General features: G+C 40.1%; 1 protein-coding gene across 1 annotated transcript in view; it reads right to left on the reverse strand.

Moving 5' to 3' along the window:
- Positions 1 to 17,747, reverse strand: part of dnmbp (dynamin binding protein) — a 44,251-nt gene extending 26,504 nt beyond the window's left edge. The window contains exons 1-3 of the mRNA XM_037463527.2: positions 17,420 to 17,747; positions 10,666 to 10,820; positions 9,775 to 9,897 (exon numbers count right to left, since the gene is read on the reverse strand). Of these exons, the coding sequence (XP_037319424.2) occupies positions 9,775 to 9,897; positions 10,666 to 10,810 (268 nt within the window). The 5' untranslated portion in view covers positions 10,811 to 10,820; positions 17,420 to 17,747. The remainder of the gene's footprint in view (positions 1 to 9,774; positions 9,898 to 10,665; positions 10,821 to 17,419) is intronic.
- Positions 17,748 to 18,907: the final 1,160 nt, after the last annotated feature.

Raw genomic sequence — 18,907 nt, forward strand, 5'->3', positions numbered from 1 at the left:
ACTAGTATTTCAACCCCAATGGAGGGAATTCTTACTGTAATGTTTGAGGCCCATCAATTAATAACTTTAGTTTTATTAGCTTAGGGCGACTGTGGGTGAGTGGGGAGCGCGGGCGGCCGTCCTCCAATCAGAGGGTTGGCGGTCTGATCCCAGGCCCGGCTAACCTGCATGTCAATGTGTCCTTGGGCAAGACGCTTAATCCCAGCATTGTTCCTCTAGCTGTGACTACAGTGTGTGTGAGTGTTAGTTACTGGTTGGGCAGGCACCACTGTGTATGGTAGGTCCTGTCATTGGTGTGTGAATGGATGAATGATGTTATGTAGTGTTAAGGTGCTTTGAGTGGTCAGAAGACTAGAAGAGCGCTGTACAAATCTATTTTACCAAGTCCATTTGCTTTGAATAACAAACATTCTGTCTCCCAAACCACCCAATTCCATTATTTCAAAATAAAAGCCTCAATGAATATCTGTACCTCAACAATAGGTACACCACAATTGCTTTCAAATACTAGTGAAACTAGTACTTACTTCTTCTACTGCTGCTAGTACCACTAGTACAACTATAGTACTAAACCTTATATTACTACAAAAAATGTATTTTGTAATTTAAGCTTTTATTAGTTCTGTATTTTGTCAAATTCATAGAAGCTTCCCCCATTTCTGTTTTTTCCAATTCTTTCAAGTTCGTTTCAGCTTTTCTCATTTCTGTATTTTCAGCAATTTTTAAATGTATTTCAGCCTTTTCTATTTCAGCAATGTTTAGAATAATTTCAGCATGTTGCACTTTAAGCAACTTTTTGAAATTAATTTCAGCCTTTATTATGTCTGTGATTTCAAATTCATAGAAGCTTCTCCCATTTCAGTTTTTTTGCAATTCTTTCAAGTTCATTTCAGCTTTTCACATTTATGTATTTCAGCTTTTTCTATTCTTTCAGCAATGTTTAGAATAATTTCAGCTTGTTTCATTTCTGTACTTTAAGCAACTTTTTGAAATTAATTTCAGCTTTTTGCATTCCAACGCATTTTCAGCAGGAAATGCATTTTCTAGTTCCGCCTTATTCTACTATTTCTTCCGCCGCACCTTTCAACTCCTTCACACTTTCAGCTATTAAGACCATTCAAATATTAAAATGTTCAGCTCATTCAGGGGAGGGGTGCTATGACTTTTCAGCTTTTTAGCTCTTATAATTGAATTAATATAAATTAATATCTTCAACCTTTTTAACATGGTTTCCTAATGGATTAAATTTTCAAATCCTTTCAAAACTTCTTCAACTTTCAACTTTTTCAGCTTTTCCAATCTTTCAGCTAGAGACACCATTTAAACTTTAAAATGTTGACACAAGTCTTAACAATTTTATTAAAAAAACAGCTTGTTGATATCTATTATACTTTTTTCATAATCACTAATTATGTTTCATTAGTTTTGGGGTTCTTTTTGAATTTACAGTGCGCGCTAGAGTGAGGAGAAAGTGAGACAACAAAAGAAGGTCCATGTTTTGTAAACTGCTGGTAGAGCAGTTTTAAAACACATAGAGACATAAAAACTACACTCAAACGTTCGGTAGAGTCTTGTGTCTCTCAAAATGTCATTATTTTTTGGCTACTCCAAATAGTTTTGCTCCAGGAAGCATTTGTTTGACGTGTGGGTTCTCAGTAACTCTCTGTGAGCTAAGTGCAGCTGCTGCGTTGCCGCGCCAACGAGCTGGGGCTCTGTGACTCACAGCTGATCCTAATTAGCTGATTAGTGCAGCCTGACATGACCTCCTTCTCTCCACCTTCTCTCATCATTTCAAAGCAACCCCCATGGAGGGAGTTCTTACTGTAATGTTTGAGGCCTATTAATATATTCTGTCTCTCAACCCCCCCACCCACTCACCCAATACCATCATTTCAAAATAAAAGCTGCAATGATTATGTTATTTAAACATAAAGCTTAGGATTCAGCTGTTTCGTTGAATACTTATTGCGCTTTCAAATAGTACTACAACCACTACTAAAATGTCTAGTACTTCTAGTAGTACTTCTAGTATTTCAACTGGTATTATTACTAAAATACTTTTACTACTAGTATTTCAACCCAATGGAGGGAATTCTTACTGTAATGTTTGAGGAGGCCTGCTAATATATTCTGTCTCTCAACCTCCCCACCCCCCCACCCACTCACCCAATACCATCATTTCAAAATAAAAGCTGCAATGATTATGTTATTTAAACATGAGGCTTAGGATTCAGCTGTTTTGTTAAATACTTATTGGGCTTTCAAATAGTACTACAACCACTACTAATATTTCTAGTACTTCTAGTAGTACTTCTAGTATTTCAACTGGTATTATTACTAAATGACTTTTACTACTACTAATATTACTAGTACTACTAGTATTTCAACCCAATGGAGGGAATTCTTACTGTAATGTTTGATGAGGCCTATTAAATAATATATACTGTCTCTCAACCCCCCACCCACTCCCCCAATGCCATCATTTCAAAATAAAAGCTGCAATGATTATGTTATTTAAACATGAAGCTTAGGATTCAGCTGTTTCGTTGAATACTTATTGCGCTTTCAAATAGTACTACAACCACTACTAATATTTCTAGTACTTCTAGTAGTACTTCTAGTATTTCAACTGGTATTATTACTAAATTACTTTTACTACTACTAGTATTTCATCCCAATGGGGGGAATTCTTACTGTAATGTTTGATGAGGCCTTCTAATATATTCTGTCTCTCAACCCCCCCACCCACTCCCCCAATACCATCATTTCAAAATAAAAGCTGCAATGATTATCTGTAATTTAGCCATGAAGCTTAGGATAAAGCTGTTTTGTTGAATACGTATTGCTCTTTCAAATAGTACTACAACCACTACTAGTACTTCTAGTAGTACTTCTAGTATTTCAACTGGTATTATTACTAAAATGACTTTTACTACTACTTGTACTACTAGTATTTCAACCCCAATGGAAGGAATTCTTACTGTAATGTTTGATGAGGCCCATCAATTAATAACTTTAGTTTTATTAGCTTAGGGCGACTGTGGGTGAGTGGGGAGCGCGGGCGGCCGTCCTCCAATCAGAGGGTTGGCGGTCTGATCCCAGGCCCGGCTAACCTGCATGTCAATGTGTCCTTGGGCAAGACACTTATTCCCAGCATTGTTCCTCTAGCTGTGACTACAGTGTGTGTGAATGTTAGTTACTGGTTGGGCAGGCACCACTGTGTATGGTAGGTCCTGTCATTGGTGTGTGAATGGATGAATGATGTTATGTAGTGTTAAGGTGCTTTGAGTGGTCAGAAGACTAGAAGAGCGCTGTACAAATCTATTTTACCAAGTCCATTTGCTTTGAATAACAAACATTCTGTCTCCCAAACCACCCAATTCCATTATTTCAAAATAAAAGCCTCAATGATTATCTGTACCTCAACAATAGGTACACCACAATTGCTTTCAAATACTAGTGAAACTAGTACTTACTTCTTCTACTGCTGCTAGTACCACAATTACAACTATAGTACTAAACCTTATATTACTACAAAAAATGTATTTTTTAATTCTCAGCTTTTATTATTTCGGTGTTTTCAAATTCATAGAAGCTTCTCCCATTTCTGTTTTTTTTTTGTTGCAATTCTTTCAAGTTCATTTCAGCTTTTTTCATTTCTGTATTTTCAGCAATTTTTAAATGTATTTCAGCCTTTTCTATTTCAGCAATGTTTAGAATAATTTCAGCATGTTGCATTTTAAGCAACTTTTTGAAATTAATTTCAGCTTTTATTATTTCTGTGATTTCAAATTCATAGAAGCATCTCCCATTTCAGTTTTTTTGCAATTCTTTCAAGTTCATTTCAGCTTTTCACATTTATGTATTTCAGCTTTTTCTATTATTTCAGCAATGTTTTTAATAATTCCAGCTTGTTTAATTTCTGTACTTTAAGCAACTTTTTAAAATTAATTTCAGCTTTCTGCATTCCAACGCATTTTCAGCAGGAAATGCATTTTCTAGTTAGTTGGAATGCTTCAAGCATTCCAAGTATTGTTCTTCTAATCTTTATTCCGCCTTATTAGTTGGAATGCTTCAAGCATTCCAAGTATTGTTCTTCTAATCTTTATTCCGCCTTATTCATCTTCTTCATATTATTCTTCTATTTCTTCCGCCGCACCTTTCAACTCCTTCACACTTTCAGCTATTAAGACCATTCAAATATTAAAATGTTCAGCTCATTCAGGGGAGGGGTGCTATGACTTTTCAGCTTTTTAGCTCTTATAATTGAATTAATATAAATTAATATCTTCAACCTTTTTAACATGGTTTCCTAATGGATTAAATTTTCAAATCCTTTCAAAACTTCTTCAACTTTCAACTTTTTCAGCTTTTCCAATCTTTCAGCTAGAGACACCATTTAAACTTTAAAATGTTGACACAAGTCTTAACAATTTTATTAAAAAAACAGCTCGTTGATATCTATTATAGTTTTTTCATAATCACTAATTATGTTTCATTAGTTTTGGGGTTTCTTTCGAATTTAGAGTGGAGTTTTCCGGATTGTCCCGCGATTTAGAGTGAGCGCCGTGTCAGGATTCAGTAAAAAAAAAAGAGGCACTTTTCTCTTTACGGCCACAATATTCACTTTTCAGCCTTCATTTAAAAAGAAAACATTAGCCGTGCTTGTGCTGGTTGGACTCGTATAAGTTTGGAATGTCAGAGTTATTTACTTTTTGCGTGAGGAGCCTGGTTGTGAGACAAAGTCTGCCCCGAGCCCCATACGCTTCCATACAAATCTGCCGACATTTAAAAAAAAAAAAACACAGCCGGTACACTTTTTGTAAACGGCTGTTTGAGCAGTTTTAAAACACATAGAGACATAAAAACTACACTCAAACGTTCGGTAGAGTCTTGTGTCTCTCAAAATGTCATTATTTTTTGGCTACTCCAAATAGTTTTGCTCCAGGAAGCATTTGTTTGAGGTGTGGATTTTGTCTAAATCTCTTCACTCTCTTCACTGCGAGCTAATTAGCGATCAGCTGTTGATCGATGGCCATAAAGACGCAGCTCAGGGACGTGCAGGTTTAACCGTGGTTAGATAACGGTACGTATGGACGTGCAGGTTTAACCGTGGTTAGATAACGGTACGTGTGGACGTGCGTGTCGTGAGTTGGGACGGAGACCCGGGATGAGCAGACCGTAAGTAATGTGGAGGCTGGACCGTAAGATATTTGAGACATGTGAGAGCCATAAGTACTAGATTGCTAGCTAGCTAAACTGCTAACGAGGCTACTCCCCGCTGGAGACTTAAACCGTGGTTGTGACGTTGTTCCTTCGGTGTTGTCATTAAGCTGCAGGCACGTGAGTTTATTTTTTTACGCGAGTGATACTATTAATAACCTTTTCGCGGACCGCAAGAAGGTCCGTAGGTTAATAAGCACGTCAAAAGTTACGGGGAGTGGCGTGACGTTGTTCCTTCGGTGATTGAGCTGCAGACACGTGAGTTTGTTTTCTTACGCGAATGACAGGAGATCGTTTGGTCTTTATTTTACGCAACAAAGCGTCAACCTAATATACTATTAATAACCTTCATCGGACCGCAAGAAGGTCCGTCAGTTAATAAGCAAGTCAAAAGTTACGGTGGGCCAGCCGGGGTTAGGGGGGGAGGAGGGGGTCCGCTGGTGGGCGAAACTGCGCACTGAGGAGTGAACAATTGTAATCGAGATGGGGGCTGTAGTATTTGTGTGTGTCCACTAACATTTAATTGTCCAAGTGAAACACTTAGTACTTATTTTAGTCATTGGCGCTGTATGCGTCCATCTTTATTTCACAAAACCGCGCATCTCTATGACATCATCAAGACATGACTGTTAACTTATCCGGAAGTATCCAGGGGCGTTTTTGATGGGACCGCCACAAAGCTCTTGGTAATTTCTACACTATTTGCAAAAAGATTTTTATATTTTATTTTGACTTGTTGCCAGGATCTTCTCCTGTCTTGTTTATTCTGTGCAAATGGGCAGGTGCCACTGTGTATGGTAGGTTGTGACATCAATGTATTAATGGGTGAGAGATGTCATCTAGTATTAAAGCGCTTTGAGTAGTCAGAAGACTAGCAAAGCGTTGTACACGTCCATTTACCAAGTTCATTTAGTTTGAATGAAAAAGATTCAGCAATGTTTAGAAGTAATTTAAGCTTTTATTAGTTCTGTATTTTGTCAAATTCATAGAAGCTTCCCCCATTTCTGTTTTTTCCAATTCTTTCAAGTTCATTTCAGCTTTTCAAATGTACTTCAGCTTTTTCTATTCTTTCAGCAATGTTTTGAATAATTTCAGCTTGTTGCATTTTAAGCAACTTTTTGAAATTAATTTCAGCTTTTATTATTTCTGTGATTTCAAATTCATAGAAGCTTCTCCCATTTCAGTTTTTTTGCAATTGTTTCAAGTTCATTTCAGCTTTTCTCATTTCTGTATTTTCAGCCATTTTTAAGTGTATTTCAGCTTTTTCTATTCTTTCAGCAATGTTTAGAATAATTTCAGCTGGTTTCATTTCTGTACTTTAAGCAACTTTTAGAAATTATTTTCAGCTTGCATTCCAACGCATTTTCAGCAGGAAATGCATTTTCTAGTTTTTATTTTTATTATTCTATTTCTTCCGCCGCACCTTTCAACTCCTTCACACTTTCAGCTATTAAGACCATTCAAATATTAAAATGTTCAGCTCCTTCAGGAGAGGGGTGCTATGACTTTTCAGCTTTTTAGCTCTTTTAATTGAATTAATATAAATTAAAAACATCAAACTTTTTAACATGGTTTCCAATGGATTAAATTTTCAAATCCTCTCAAAACTTGTTCAACTTTCAACTTTTTCAGCTTTTCCAATCTTTCGGCTAGAGACACCATTTAAACTTTAAAATGTTGACACAAGTCTTAACAATTTCATTAAAAAAACAGCTTGTTGATATCTATTATAGTTTTTTCATAATCACTAATTATGTTTCAGTAGTTTTGGGGTTTCTTTCGAATTTAGAGTGGAGTTTTCCGGATGGTCCCGCGATTTAGAGTGAGCGCCGTGTCAGGATTCAGTAAAAAAAAAAGAGGCACTTTTATCTTTACGGCCACAATATTCACTTTTCGGCCTTCATTTAAAAAGAAAACATTAGCCGTGCTTGTGCTGGTTGGACTCGTATAAGTTTGGAATCTCAGAGTTATTTACTTTTTGCGTGAGGAGCCTGATTGTGAGACAAAGTCTGCCCCGAGCCCCATAAGCTTCCATACAAATCTGGCGACATTTAAAAAAAAAAAAACACAGCCGGTACACTTTTTGTAAACGGCTGTTTGAGCAGTTTTAAAACACATAGAGACATAAAAACTACACTCATGCGTTTGGTAGGGTCTTGGGTCTCTCAAAATGTCATTATTTTTTGGCTACCCCATATAGTTTTGCTCCAGGAAGCATTTGTTTGAGGTGTGGATTTTGTCTAAATCTCTTCACTCTCTTCGCCGTGAGCTAATTAGCGACCAGCTGTTGATCTATGGCCATAAAGACGTAGCTCAGGGACGTGCAGGTTTAACCGTGGTTAGATAATGGTACGTATGGACGTGCAGGTTTAACCGTGGTTAGATAACGGTACGTATGGACGTGCGTGTCGTGAGTTGGGACGGAGACCCGGGATGAGCAGACCGTAAGTAATGTGGAGGCTGGACCGTAAGATATTTGAGACATGTGAGAGCCATAAGTACTAGATTGCTAGCTAGCTATACTGCTAACAAGGCTACTCCCCGCTGGAGACTTAAACCGTGGGTGTGACGTTGTTTCTTCGGTGTTGTCATTAAGCTGCAGGCACGTGAGTTTATTTTCTTACGCGAGTGATACTATTAATAACCTTTTCGCGGACCGCAAGAAGGTCCGTAGGTTAATAAGCACGTCAAAAGTTACGGGGAGTGGCATGACGTTGTTCCTTTGGGGATTGAGCTGCAGATACGTGAGTTTGTTTTCTTACGCGAATGACAGGAGATCGTTTGGTCTTTATTTTACGCAACAGAGCGTCAACTTAATATACTATTAATAACCTTCATCGGACCGCAAGAAGGTCCGTCAGTTAATAAGCACGTCAAAAGTTACGGGGAGTGGCGTGACGTTGTTCCTTCGGGGATTGAGCTGCAGATACGTGAGTTTGTTTTCTTACGCGAATGACAGGAGATCGTTTGGTCTTTATTTTACGCAACAAAGCGTCAACTTAATATACTATTAATAACCTTCATCGGACCGCAAGAAGGTCCGTCAGTTAATAAGCACGTCAAAAGTTACGGTGGACCAGCCGGGGTTAGGGGGGAGGAGGGGGTTCGCTGGTGGGCGAAACTGCGCACTGAGGAGTGAACAATTGTAATCGAGATGGGGGCTGTAGTATTTGTGTGTGTCCACTAACATTTAATTGTCCAAGTGAAACACGTAGTACTTATATTAGTCATCGGCGCTGTATGCGTCCATGTTTATTTAACAAAACCGCGCATCTTTATGACATCATCAAGACATGACGGTTAACTTATCCGGAAGTATCCAGGGGCGTTTTTGATGGGACCGCCACGAAGCTTTCAGTAATTTCTACACTATTTGCAAACTTTTGAGGCACTCACCAACCATGCAAAATGTTTTTATATTTTATTTTGACTTGTTGCCAGGATCTTCTCCTGTCTTGTTTATTCTGTGCACATGGGCAGGTGCCACTGTGTATGGTAGGTTGTGTCATCAGTGTATTAATGGGTGAGAGATGTCATCTAGTATTAAAGCTCTTTGAGTTGTCAGAAGACTAGCAAAGCGGTGTACAAGTTCATTAAGTTTGAATGAAAAAGATTCAGCAATGTTTAGAAGTAATTTAAGCTTTTATTAGTTCTGTATTTTGTCAAATTCATAGAAGCTTCCCCCATTTCTGTTTTTTCCAATTCTTTCAAGTTCGTTTCAGCTTTTCTCATTTCTGTATTTTTAGCAATTTTTAAATGTATTTCAGCCCTTTTTATTTCAGCAATGTTTAGAATAATTTCAGCTTTTATTATTTCTGTGATATCAAATTCATAGAAGCTTCTCCCATTTCTGTTTTTTTGATATTCTTTCAAGTTCATTTCAGCTTTTCTCATTCATGTATTTCAGCTTTTTCTATTCTTTCAGCAATGTTTAAAATAATTTCAGCTTGTTGCATTTTAAGCAACTTTTTGAAATTAATTCCAGCTTTTATTATTTCTGTGATTTCAAATTCATAGAAGCTTCTCCCATTTCAGTTTTTTTGCAATTGTTTCAAGTTCATTTCAGCTTTACTCATTTCTGTATTTTCAGCCATTTTAAAATGTATTTCAGCTTTTTCTATTCTTTCAGCAATATTTAGAATAATTTCAGCTTGTTTCATTTCTGTACTTTAAGCAACTTTTTGAAATTAACTTCAGCTTTTTGCATTCCAACGCATTTTCAGCAGGAAATGCATTTTCTAGTTAGTATAAAATCTTTGTTTGATTTTAATATCTTGCTACATCAAGATTGTGTCAGTGGAGAAAAGCTCACAGTGTCCAACACAACTAAACTACAACACAAAAACAAACAATTTACCTGAGCAGACCGACATCAACAAGTAGCGTTAAGCTATGTGAGGAAACATGAGCCGTTAAGAGTTAACAGAAACAGTATATAGAACACTGATTTGTTCCATACAGCATGCTGTGCAAAAGCCCGTGAGTGCTTCGTTAAAAAATGTATTTTTATTTTGAAAAAGTCCTGACTGTGTGCGTGCAGGATGTCCGTACCTCTCTTCAGGGACAAGTCGCCCGGCTCTGCTGAGCTGAAATCATTGGTGCACACAAAGAGTCTCTCTCCAGGCTTGATGCTGGGGATAGTAACCTCCTCCACAAAGGTGCTGGGAAACTGACCTGTGAAACACAATGAAAACCGTTGTTTTCCTGGAGGCAATGACAAGACTGAATACAGACGCGTCTGGTGATCAAACAGATAAATACAGTTAAGTATTTTCTTTTTGTGGATGTATTATCTTAATCCTAATTTCATAATTTGTAGCTCTTAAGGACAGGGACAAATGCAGGTGGTTGTTTTTGGTTGCAATTCTCTATATCAGTAAAACAATCCAAGCCAAAAGTAGAAACCGGTTCTAAATTGTTCTTTAGTTTCCAGTTGCCTTCAGTCCAGGGAAGTCCCGCCATGAATGTATTATTAATATCATCTGGGTTTTCAGAACACAAATACTCCTCAGAGGGATTTCCCCTTCCTCATCTTAAGCGACTCTTGGAAAACCAAGAGCAGGAAGCAATGATGCACACTTCTTGTCCTACCCAGAGTGCATTGCGTTTCTATTTCAAATTGTACAATTAAAACTGAAGAGAAAAATCAACAAACTCTATTTAATGTGGGAAAACCTATTCCTGGCTTTATGAAAGTATACTTTACAGAGAAGTTTTCATTCATTGTTCTCATAGTGCATTACAAAACTGGAAGTGAACCGGGCCACCCAAAACCAACATTAGGACGCATCGCTGTACTAACACTTGTTTGTACTAAAATTATGTTTCCTTCATGAATTTAGGAAAAATCTACTTTTGGTAAACAAAGTTCAACTCCTTAATAGAAATGTACAACCATAAAGGTGTATTAGGAGTGATAATAATCCCTTAATAACACCTTACCTGTGATGCCATCTTTGTTGCCGAGCAACCAAAACTCGTCCACGACACTGAGCACCTCGATGACATCGCCGGTGAAGAGTGGCAGCTCCTCGGAAACGCTGGGCAGAAACTCAAAAACGGCACGCACCACCGATCCTGCTTCCATCACTCATTACCTGTCGAGCCAAGATTAAGAGAAAATGTTAAAGCTGCGACATATCAAATGCACGAAATCATGGAGACGGGTAAAACAAGTTAACCGACTAAACACCAGAGTCAGAAGCATTTCCCATAAGGGAATGAGTCTCAGTTTTCAAAATAAATAAATTTGTGCTGTTAAAAATCCTGAGCTTTTGTGAAACAACCGCAAATGAAAGGGGGATTGAGGACGTGAGAAACCGTCAATAAGAAGGAGACCGCAAAGTGACCGAGAGAAAGCTGTACTTGAGAAGCCTGAAGGACATTCCTCATCACTCATCTGTCCTCCCATCTCAGCTCTGTATTATCTCGGTGACTGGCAGACGTTATATCGAACTCTAGAAATGCTATAATGTTATGGTATGTTCTCTCTTTTCCTCTCTAACTAGTTGGTTTAACTGAATGGATGCGTCACCTGAATGCAATTGTATCCAGTAAGCAACTGATCTTCGCTTTATTTTGAAATCAAGGACCTCTAGATGTGTTGCCTGCAATACAACGAGTGGTTGAAATGAGTGGAATACAATCGCAGCAAAATGGTTAAACATTTGACATAAGACGACACAAAAACTGCATTTAATAAGTGTTCTACCGGCCCTCGTGTATCATTATGTGGAGACAGGCTGACCACAGGTGGGGATGGACACGCTGAAAGAGAAACGCTGAAACGGGAGAAGAGGGCTGCAGTTTAACCACAGTCAATGGAGCCTCTGTTTAGTGGGTCGACGGAGCCGAGGGGGGGTTAAAGGGAGGGGGGGGGGGGGGGGACAGTTCAGTGTCACTGTCTCAGGGACCCGGTGCGGGGTTTGCTTCATGTGGCAGTAGGGTTAGCTACAGGGGGGCAGATGACCAGCGCTAATGGAAAAAATGAAAAGTGTGTGTGTGTGTGTGTAGGTTTCCCAGTGAAGGTTAAGCAGTAAATGCTCACAGTTCAGGGAAGTAGAGGGTGAGCTTAACACCACGTGGCGTTAAAGCCACGGTGAAACCAAAGACGAAGCAGTAACTAATGCAAGAGGGACGTGTGCAACTAGAGGCCATGAGCCCATGCATTCATTCAATCTCACTGTAATGTACGAAGAGACACGTTATGTATAAAATGTTATCACAAAGTGAGGGATTCTTAATGTCCTTTCTCAGGATGGACAAAATGATATTGACTCATATTCTGCATTTCTCACTACAAATGAAACAATAGCTGCCTGTCGGGCACCACGGCAGATGTAACACTTCCCGATAGGCACCCAGCTGAATCACCCACCGTTTGAGCGGTTGTTTTCGTGAACAATGAGTGATAATGATCTTTACTACAGCTCAATAGCTCACAGCCGCATCCGTTGACTTTATGGCACAGGTTCCATTAACTAGATCAATACTTCAGAGAGCTGAAGGTCTGGACTGAAATGCCTGGGCGTGTATTTTGGAGGCAATAAGTAAAGATAAGTGGGAGCAGGATTCTGTCCTTAACTTTTACTGTGTGTCTCTTCCTCTGTATGTGGATTGCAACCTTCTTTTTGTGGTAGTAGTTATTAGATTCATGTTGTAACATTAATGTGGTAAAAATCAACATCCAAAAAGCCCACACCCAGAAAACGGAACCCGGCCGCAGCTCTCTGCAGGTTAACCCTGAGATCACCAGCTTTCCATGAATGCACTGGATCAGATGACTGTCCTTGCTCCGTCAATAGAAGAAATTGCTTATCCAACACTGCAAGAAGGTACAAGGGGCATTTCACACGCCGAGACCTCATTGCCAGGCTCAAACAGGTGTGTCTCTTCTAGTGGCATTTATGAGCAGTGGGACTCTGATCATGACTGAGTTCCCTGAAACAAACGGAAAATGATTTGACCAGTAAGGACGTTAGACAGCTCCCTTATTGTTTAAATGGTCTGGTAGAAAGGAAAGAAATGTCTTCAACAACGCCGGTGACATAACACAGCAACATTGAGTGCTTTTTTTAAGTGGAGAGGGTGAATGAGACAGTGTGGGCCACTTGGCACCTTCCTGGACAAAGTAACAGGATTACGACAGACCTCAAAGTCAACAGTTGACACACACACACACACACACACACACACACCACAGCTGACGGTGGGACAAAGCGCCAGCTGTCTGACCTGAGACGAGGCCCCGCAACCGGCACCGCCCTTCACCAAACTACCTGCGCCTGGGCAACCTGGCGGAGCGTTGGATGAACACGGATCACAACGGAGCGGAGGAAGTGGGATCTGCTGACCGGACCGTTCGTTGAACCGGCTCAACTGAGAGAAACAATGAAGCCGCTGCCTCATTATCAGTCCGCCTGCCAGGACCAGGCCGAACAATGTGCCACTCAACCGTTTCAGACACACTGCAATGACAGACTGGCACGTGGATGTCAGCACACACACACACACACGCACACAGGCTGGTAGAAGCCTCTGGAGAGGCCTGCATGGCACCTGGTGATGCTAACTGTTTACTGTGCAGAAGCGAGGTCCTCCCACCCAGAGTGCTGAATGTGTGAAACACATTCAACCCAAAACAACACCACCAGCCAGTGGACGGATCTGGACATTAAAAACTGAAGGGACATCTGTTGCTTTTCTTCTTTTGACCGTCTAGTCTTTCAGCACATGTGATGAGAGTGTGTTTGGGGGGGGGGGGGGGTTGAGTAGATTGAGCTCTGTGTGGCCGACAGTTGTCAACACAGGTCACGTGGTTCTCTCACCATCCGTTTTGTAGGAATAAATAAATGGTAAAACAACAAACCTTTATGCTCTGTAATTGTTTTATCATTATTTAAACATTCCACTCCCCATTAAAGCTATAATAAATGACTTAGCATTCTCATTCTCGGTGGTCTGGTCCTTATGAGAGATTTTTGGTCGATAAAATGTCAAGTCTTAAAAAAGTCTCAAAGCTCATTTTATTTTAAAAACACTCCTAAACACAAATATACTCAGTTTACTATCACAAGTGTGATTATTTATTGCACATAGCAAATAGTTGCAGATGAATGCATGGTTCTGCCTTGTGCTCTAGTCATTGTTCTTAAAAACAAAAGCAACAAGCCAAAAGGCGGGACAGTGAAGAGAGCAGGCGGGCTTTGAAAGGCATTTCAGCCGGATGAGGTAGCAGCCAGCTGCATGAAAAAGAACACATCTGGCAGGCAGAGTCAAAGGCCTAAAGATGCCAAACTCTGTTGGAATATCTGACGAAGGCGTCCCGGCCCTCTCAAACATTCAAACCGTAGTCACGTGCAAGTGAGATGAAGGAGCGCGCAGACCTGCAGTACAAACGCCAGCCATGCATTTCAATACAAACAATCACTGGACACGACACATTGTTTTGTCACAAGGCTGCCATCCATTTAGATTGTTTACATAAAGAGAGAAGCCCAAACAGAAAGCAGAGTTTCTGTGGTTAGGGTGAAATTTGCCAATGTATGGCAGCGCCCCTCCCCCCCCCCCCCCCTCCTCCCTCTGGTCCCCGGGTAAACACTGTCAGCACGATGCCTCAGAGCCCAATAAATCAATCGTGAATGGAGATCAGTTATTTTGGCTCTAGTTTCAATATCAAACACAGGCTTTGATAAACCAAACATAACGATGTGTTAAATATGAATGAATAACTAGATATTCCTCCGTTTTAAACGTAAAGATAATGTGGGTTAAACAGAATTAAATTAATAGTTAATGCACAGTTGAATGAGAGAGAAGGGAGTCAACTGAAAGCAGCTGTTTAGCTTTAACTAGCTGTGCGTGAAGGAGTGGAAGCAGAAAATCTACTTGTATAAAAAGATCACAAAATGGGCCTCCCATTACCCCTAAAACCCACCAATGATCACATATTGGATCGAGTTTGAACACGCGTATGTATGTATGTAACACCACAATAAAATAATGATCAAAAATCATGGCAGTGTATCATTCATCTTGTTTGCATCTTTGTTTTAGAAACAGCTAAATGCGTTGCTATTCTGCTCAATGCCTTATGTAGTGTTATATAGTGTTGAAATACTTCTCCTGATTGTCTGTAACTTTCTAACAGAGGGAATTGCACGCTGTGTTAATGCTGATACACGAGGAAAAAATGCTGCGTGGGCGCTTGGGAAAGGTTTGGAAGCCCTCTTTTTGCTTCATCCAACGCTGTAACTCCACCTTTCGTCTCAGCCTTTTCCTTCACTCTAAATATCTGCAGTTCGGGCATCCCTCAGGGGACTGTGCCTGTTTCCCTTTACTTCTGAGGCGCACGCGCGCGTTGAATATTAATGTCACTCACACGTATACAAACGCTGGGTGGAACCTCTCCTTTGCATAAACATCTCGACAGCGAGGAGGACAGCTCAGCCGTCTGAGCTCAGAGGGCAGGGCCTGCGTTGTCACGGTTACAGGGATCTGTTTGGAGGGTTTTCCCTTAAAGAACCCTGGGGGTACCCGAGGATATATAGATACGCCGCTCCTTTAAAACATGGCTGAGCCCTAATAGTTTGCACATGAGCTGTTGCTGAGCCGATCCCTCCCCGATGACATGACTGCAGAAACATGATCAATTCATGGAGGGGGAAAAGAAAGGTTCTCTCTTTAACAAAATCCATTCTCACATTTTCCAAATAAACATTTAAACAGCCGAGTGTGTGAATTGAGGGCATGGAAAACACACGGCCATGATGGCAGAACTTAGGTTGATTTGACGAGTTTTGTGGATAAACTTTTGGGAAAGTTCATTTGAAACTGGCGTGGAATAATTTACGTATAGGAGGACTTAACAGCTCCATACGAATTCAGCCCAAAACACTTTTCCGTCTTCAAATGTTGACATTAGAAACAATCAAATCCTGAATTGCTTTCAGTTTCAGAAAGAATTGGGAATAAATGGTACCACAGTCCAAGTCTCAATGCTCCGTACAGCTTGTTCCTCGACAGCTGTCCACAAAGATCTGAAATATTAGAACAATTTAACTTTAATGAGTGGAAGGCTGTATAGCTTCAAGTCTCAAGTCCCACACAAGTATCTTTAGGATTGTTCCAGAATTTCCGGGATGTATTGCGGCCAAAGCCTCATCTGCTGAGATCAAAACAAATGCATCCCACCTATGAAACTAATAGATCATCTACCCAGAAACATGTTTCTCAGAAAACACTGAGCCTTGAGGAAGTGCTTTTCTCATTTAGTCCGTCTTCTTGCGAGCGTGACGTCTATCTTTTCTTCATGGCTCATTGCCTCCGTCGGTCTAGTTCAATCTCAACAAGCAGAAGTATTTTGTCTCTGTAAACAATTCTCCATGTGTGAGTGCTGCACTGATTACTGCATCACTCTGCCGAGACATCTTATGATACCCGGTGAATGTTTCTTTGAAGAGCTCCGCTCATTCTGCCATTTAACTACTCCTAACTTCTCACATTAAAATCAAGGAGCATTTGTGTTTAATGTTTGTTTTATATCGTGCCTTGGGTCAGATGCGATTATAATCACAGCCCAGTGATTGTCTGTTGCTGTTCGAATAAACACAATGAAAATGTTTCAAAAGGATTTTTTGGGGGAGTTACTGCAAAATGTTTGTGTCATGTAACACATGCGAACACAAACAACTCGGGTTTCTTTCTCACCAAGCAGTGATATGGGATACAAGCGTTGAATAATTCAGGATGTTCAGGTGCACAACCAGCTGGACAACAGAAAAGAATATAACCTTCATTAATGTTGATGGTGGTTAAAAAAAAACAATGTTCAGGCGGTTTGTCATTTATGACTCAGGAGGACTCTTTCATTTTAATTTTTTTTTTTAAACACGTCTTTTGGGGTTGGATCTGGAAGACAAACCAAAGCTTCATGACTAAAACTGCCTTTAAAAGCAGTCATAGAGGCAGCGTAGCACATGGGCGTGTAAGGGCTTGACGATAATTATATATATTATTTAAACAAAAAGAATGAGAAAACAGTGAGCATGGAGTCTTGGATTCATCCTCAAATTAAAGCCCTCTTTTGCTGAGCTGAGTCAGCTCCACAAAATACCTGCAGACTCAGATTGGATGAGACTTCAGACCCTGAAGGCCATGGACGCATCAAGCACAACAGGATATATTCAAATAGAATAGAGAGGAACTTATTAGAGAGAGAACGTGACGACGTGACGAGCACGTAGGATTTCCATGAAGGGTAAAATAATAAAACAGAACTTATCAGGAGGACAATTCTACAGACAAAAACGGGACAAAATGAAAGAGTGAAAAGTGGAGCTAAAGCAGTACAGGACATCACGGTGCACGCGACCAGGCCTTCAAAAAGTCCGCGTGTGTGTCTGGGGGCGCGTGCATGCGTCTTAGTGATGCGTACCCTGTGTGTGTGTGTGTGTGTGTGTGTGTGTGTGTGTGTGTGTGTGTGTGTGTGTGTGTGTGACTCTCACATGGCGGAACAACTGACAGCAGCGGCCAAGGGTGACCGACCATCACCTTCCAGATGACGACATCAGTCAGTCAGCCTCAATGGTAATTAAAGTGCACCGTTATTACTGTCGCGTAGAAGCACACTACTGCGCTATTCAAAGGCACCTCTACTTAAGTAAGTGGTTTGTTAATAAGTCGCGTTGTTGCTTACCTACAAAGAGTCCTGAGGGAAAAATGAAATCCAACTTCTTCAGCCCGACGATGTGTCGGCGGAGGCGCTTTTTTTTTCTTCTCCCCCCCTCCGCGACTCAACTTTCTTCGCAGCAGCTCACACCTCCCGAAGCGTCAATTGTTCCCGGAAATAAAGACCTTTTTTTTACATTGCCTCGAGGCCCCCCAGAAAGCGCATTGACAGCGTGAGTGTGTCCCGGTGGTCCCGGTGGCTTCGTCTGGGCAGAATGAGCTGTCATCACAGGTTTTGGGACGCGGGGCGCAGGCGGGTCTCTCTGCGCTCCTCTCTCCATGCCGACGCACAACAACGCCGCCCACTTTTTTTTTTTCCCCCAGAGAGACCCATAGGTGGCCTCACTGATGCCTCACTGAAAAGAAAAGACAGGCGGCCCTCTTGTTCGATACATTAAGTTAAATCAGTTAAATACAAATAAGCTTGAGTAAAAAAATCAATTAATCAAGTAATCAAGTAATTGTGGCACATCTGATGACGTTTGCTTACACTCCCACTAAAGTTTAAATTACGTTATCAGTCACCAGCTTTAACATTAAAATGCTGCTTTAATCATTGATCAACTATTATCATTTTTATTAATAATTTAACTGGACTGGATCTAACAGGACTGTTGCAAATTAATTTTCCGTTGGTGGACTAATGTTTGCAGCTCTGCTTTTGATACTTAATGTAAATTTTGCTAATAATTATTCTGTTCTCTTACTGTAGTGAAGCACGAATGCAGGCCTTTAATTATGGATCAATATGTATGCATTGTTGCATTGTAACCTTTACTCTAGTAAAAGATTGGACTACTTTCAGAATTGCCAATAAAATGAATCTTCTCAAAAAGCCAACCCTAATTTTGCTCTGCAGGACCAATTTGAAGCAATAATATTCCTGACCTGTTGTTCAAAATGTTTTTGAACTCACAATGAAGAAAAATGGACCTAAAGAACCATCTGATCAAAAAATACATCTTCAAGCGTAATAAACCACATGTTAGGGGAAGAAATTTAAAGGCGGGAATGCTTATTTTATATTTTGAATATATTTTTTTGTGAAAGCCTGTATGACTGACATCCACTGGATGTAAAGAAATAAAAAAATAAGTATTGATGCTTCAAAACATCGGAAGACACTTTCATAAATTACATTTCTCAAGATTAAAAGTTATTTATTGGATACATACGTTTACTGTGTTACCAACTCATGACATAACTCAACCTAAAAAATAATTGTGTCGTCACTCTCAAACTGACTCAAAGCAATACGGTCACATGCAATCTGCATACAGGATTGTACATTTTCTCAACCAGGGCCAGAGTTGTGTGGTCGAATGATTCACTCCATCCAGTTTCTATTTTTTCGCTGCGTCTGCAGTAATGACCGCTTCCCCATATGTGATGTGCAGAACAATAGCAGGATACAAAGTCAGTCGAAAGCTTTTGCCTTCAAGTGTTGGAACGGAAA

This window comes from Pungitius pungitius, chromosome 21, assembly GCF_949316345.1.
Source record: "Pungitius pungitius chromosome 21, fPunPun2.1, whole genome shotgun sequence".
Classification (NCBI taxonomy): Eukaryota; Metazoa; Chordata; class Actinopteri; order Perciformes; family Gasterosteidae; genus Pungitius; species Pungitius pungitius.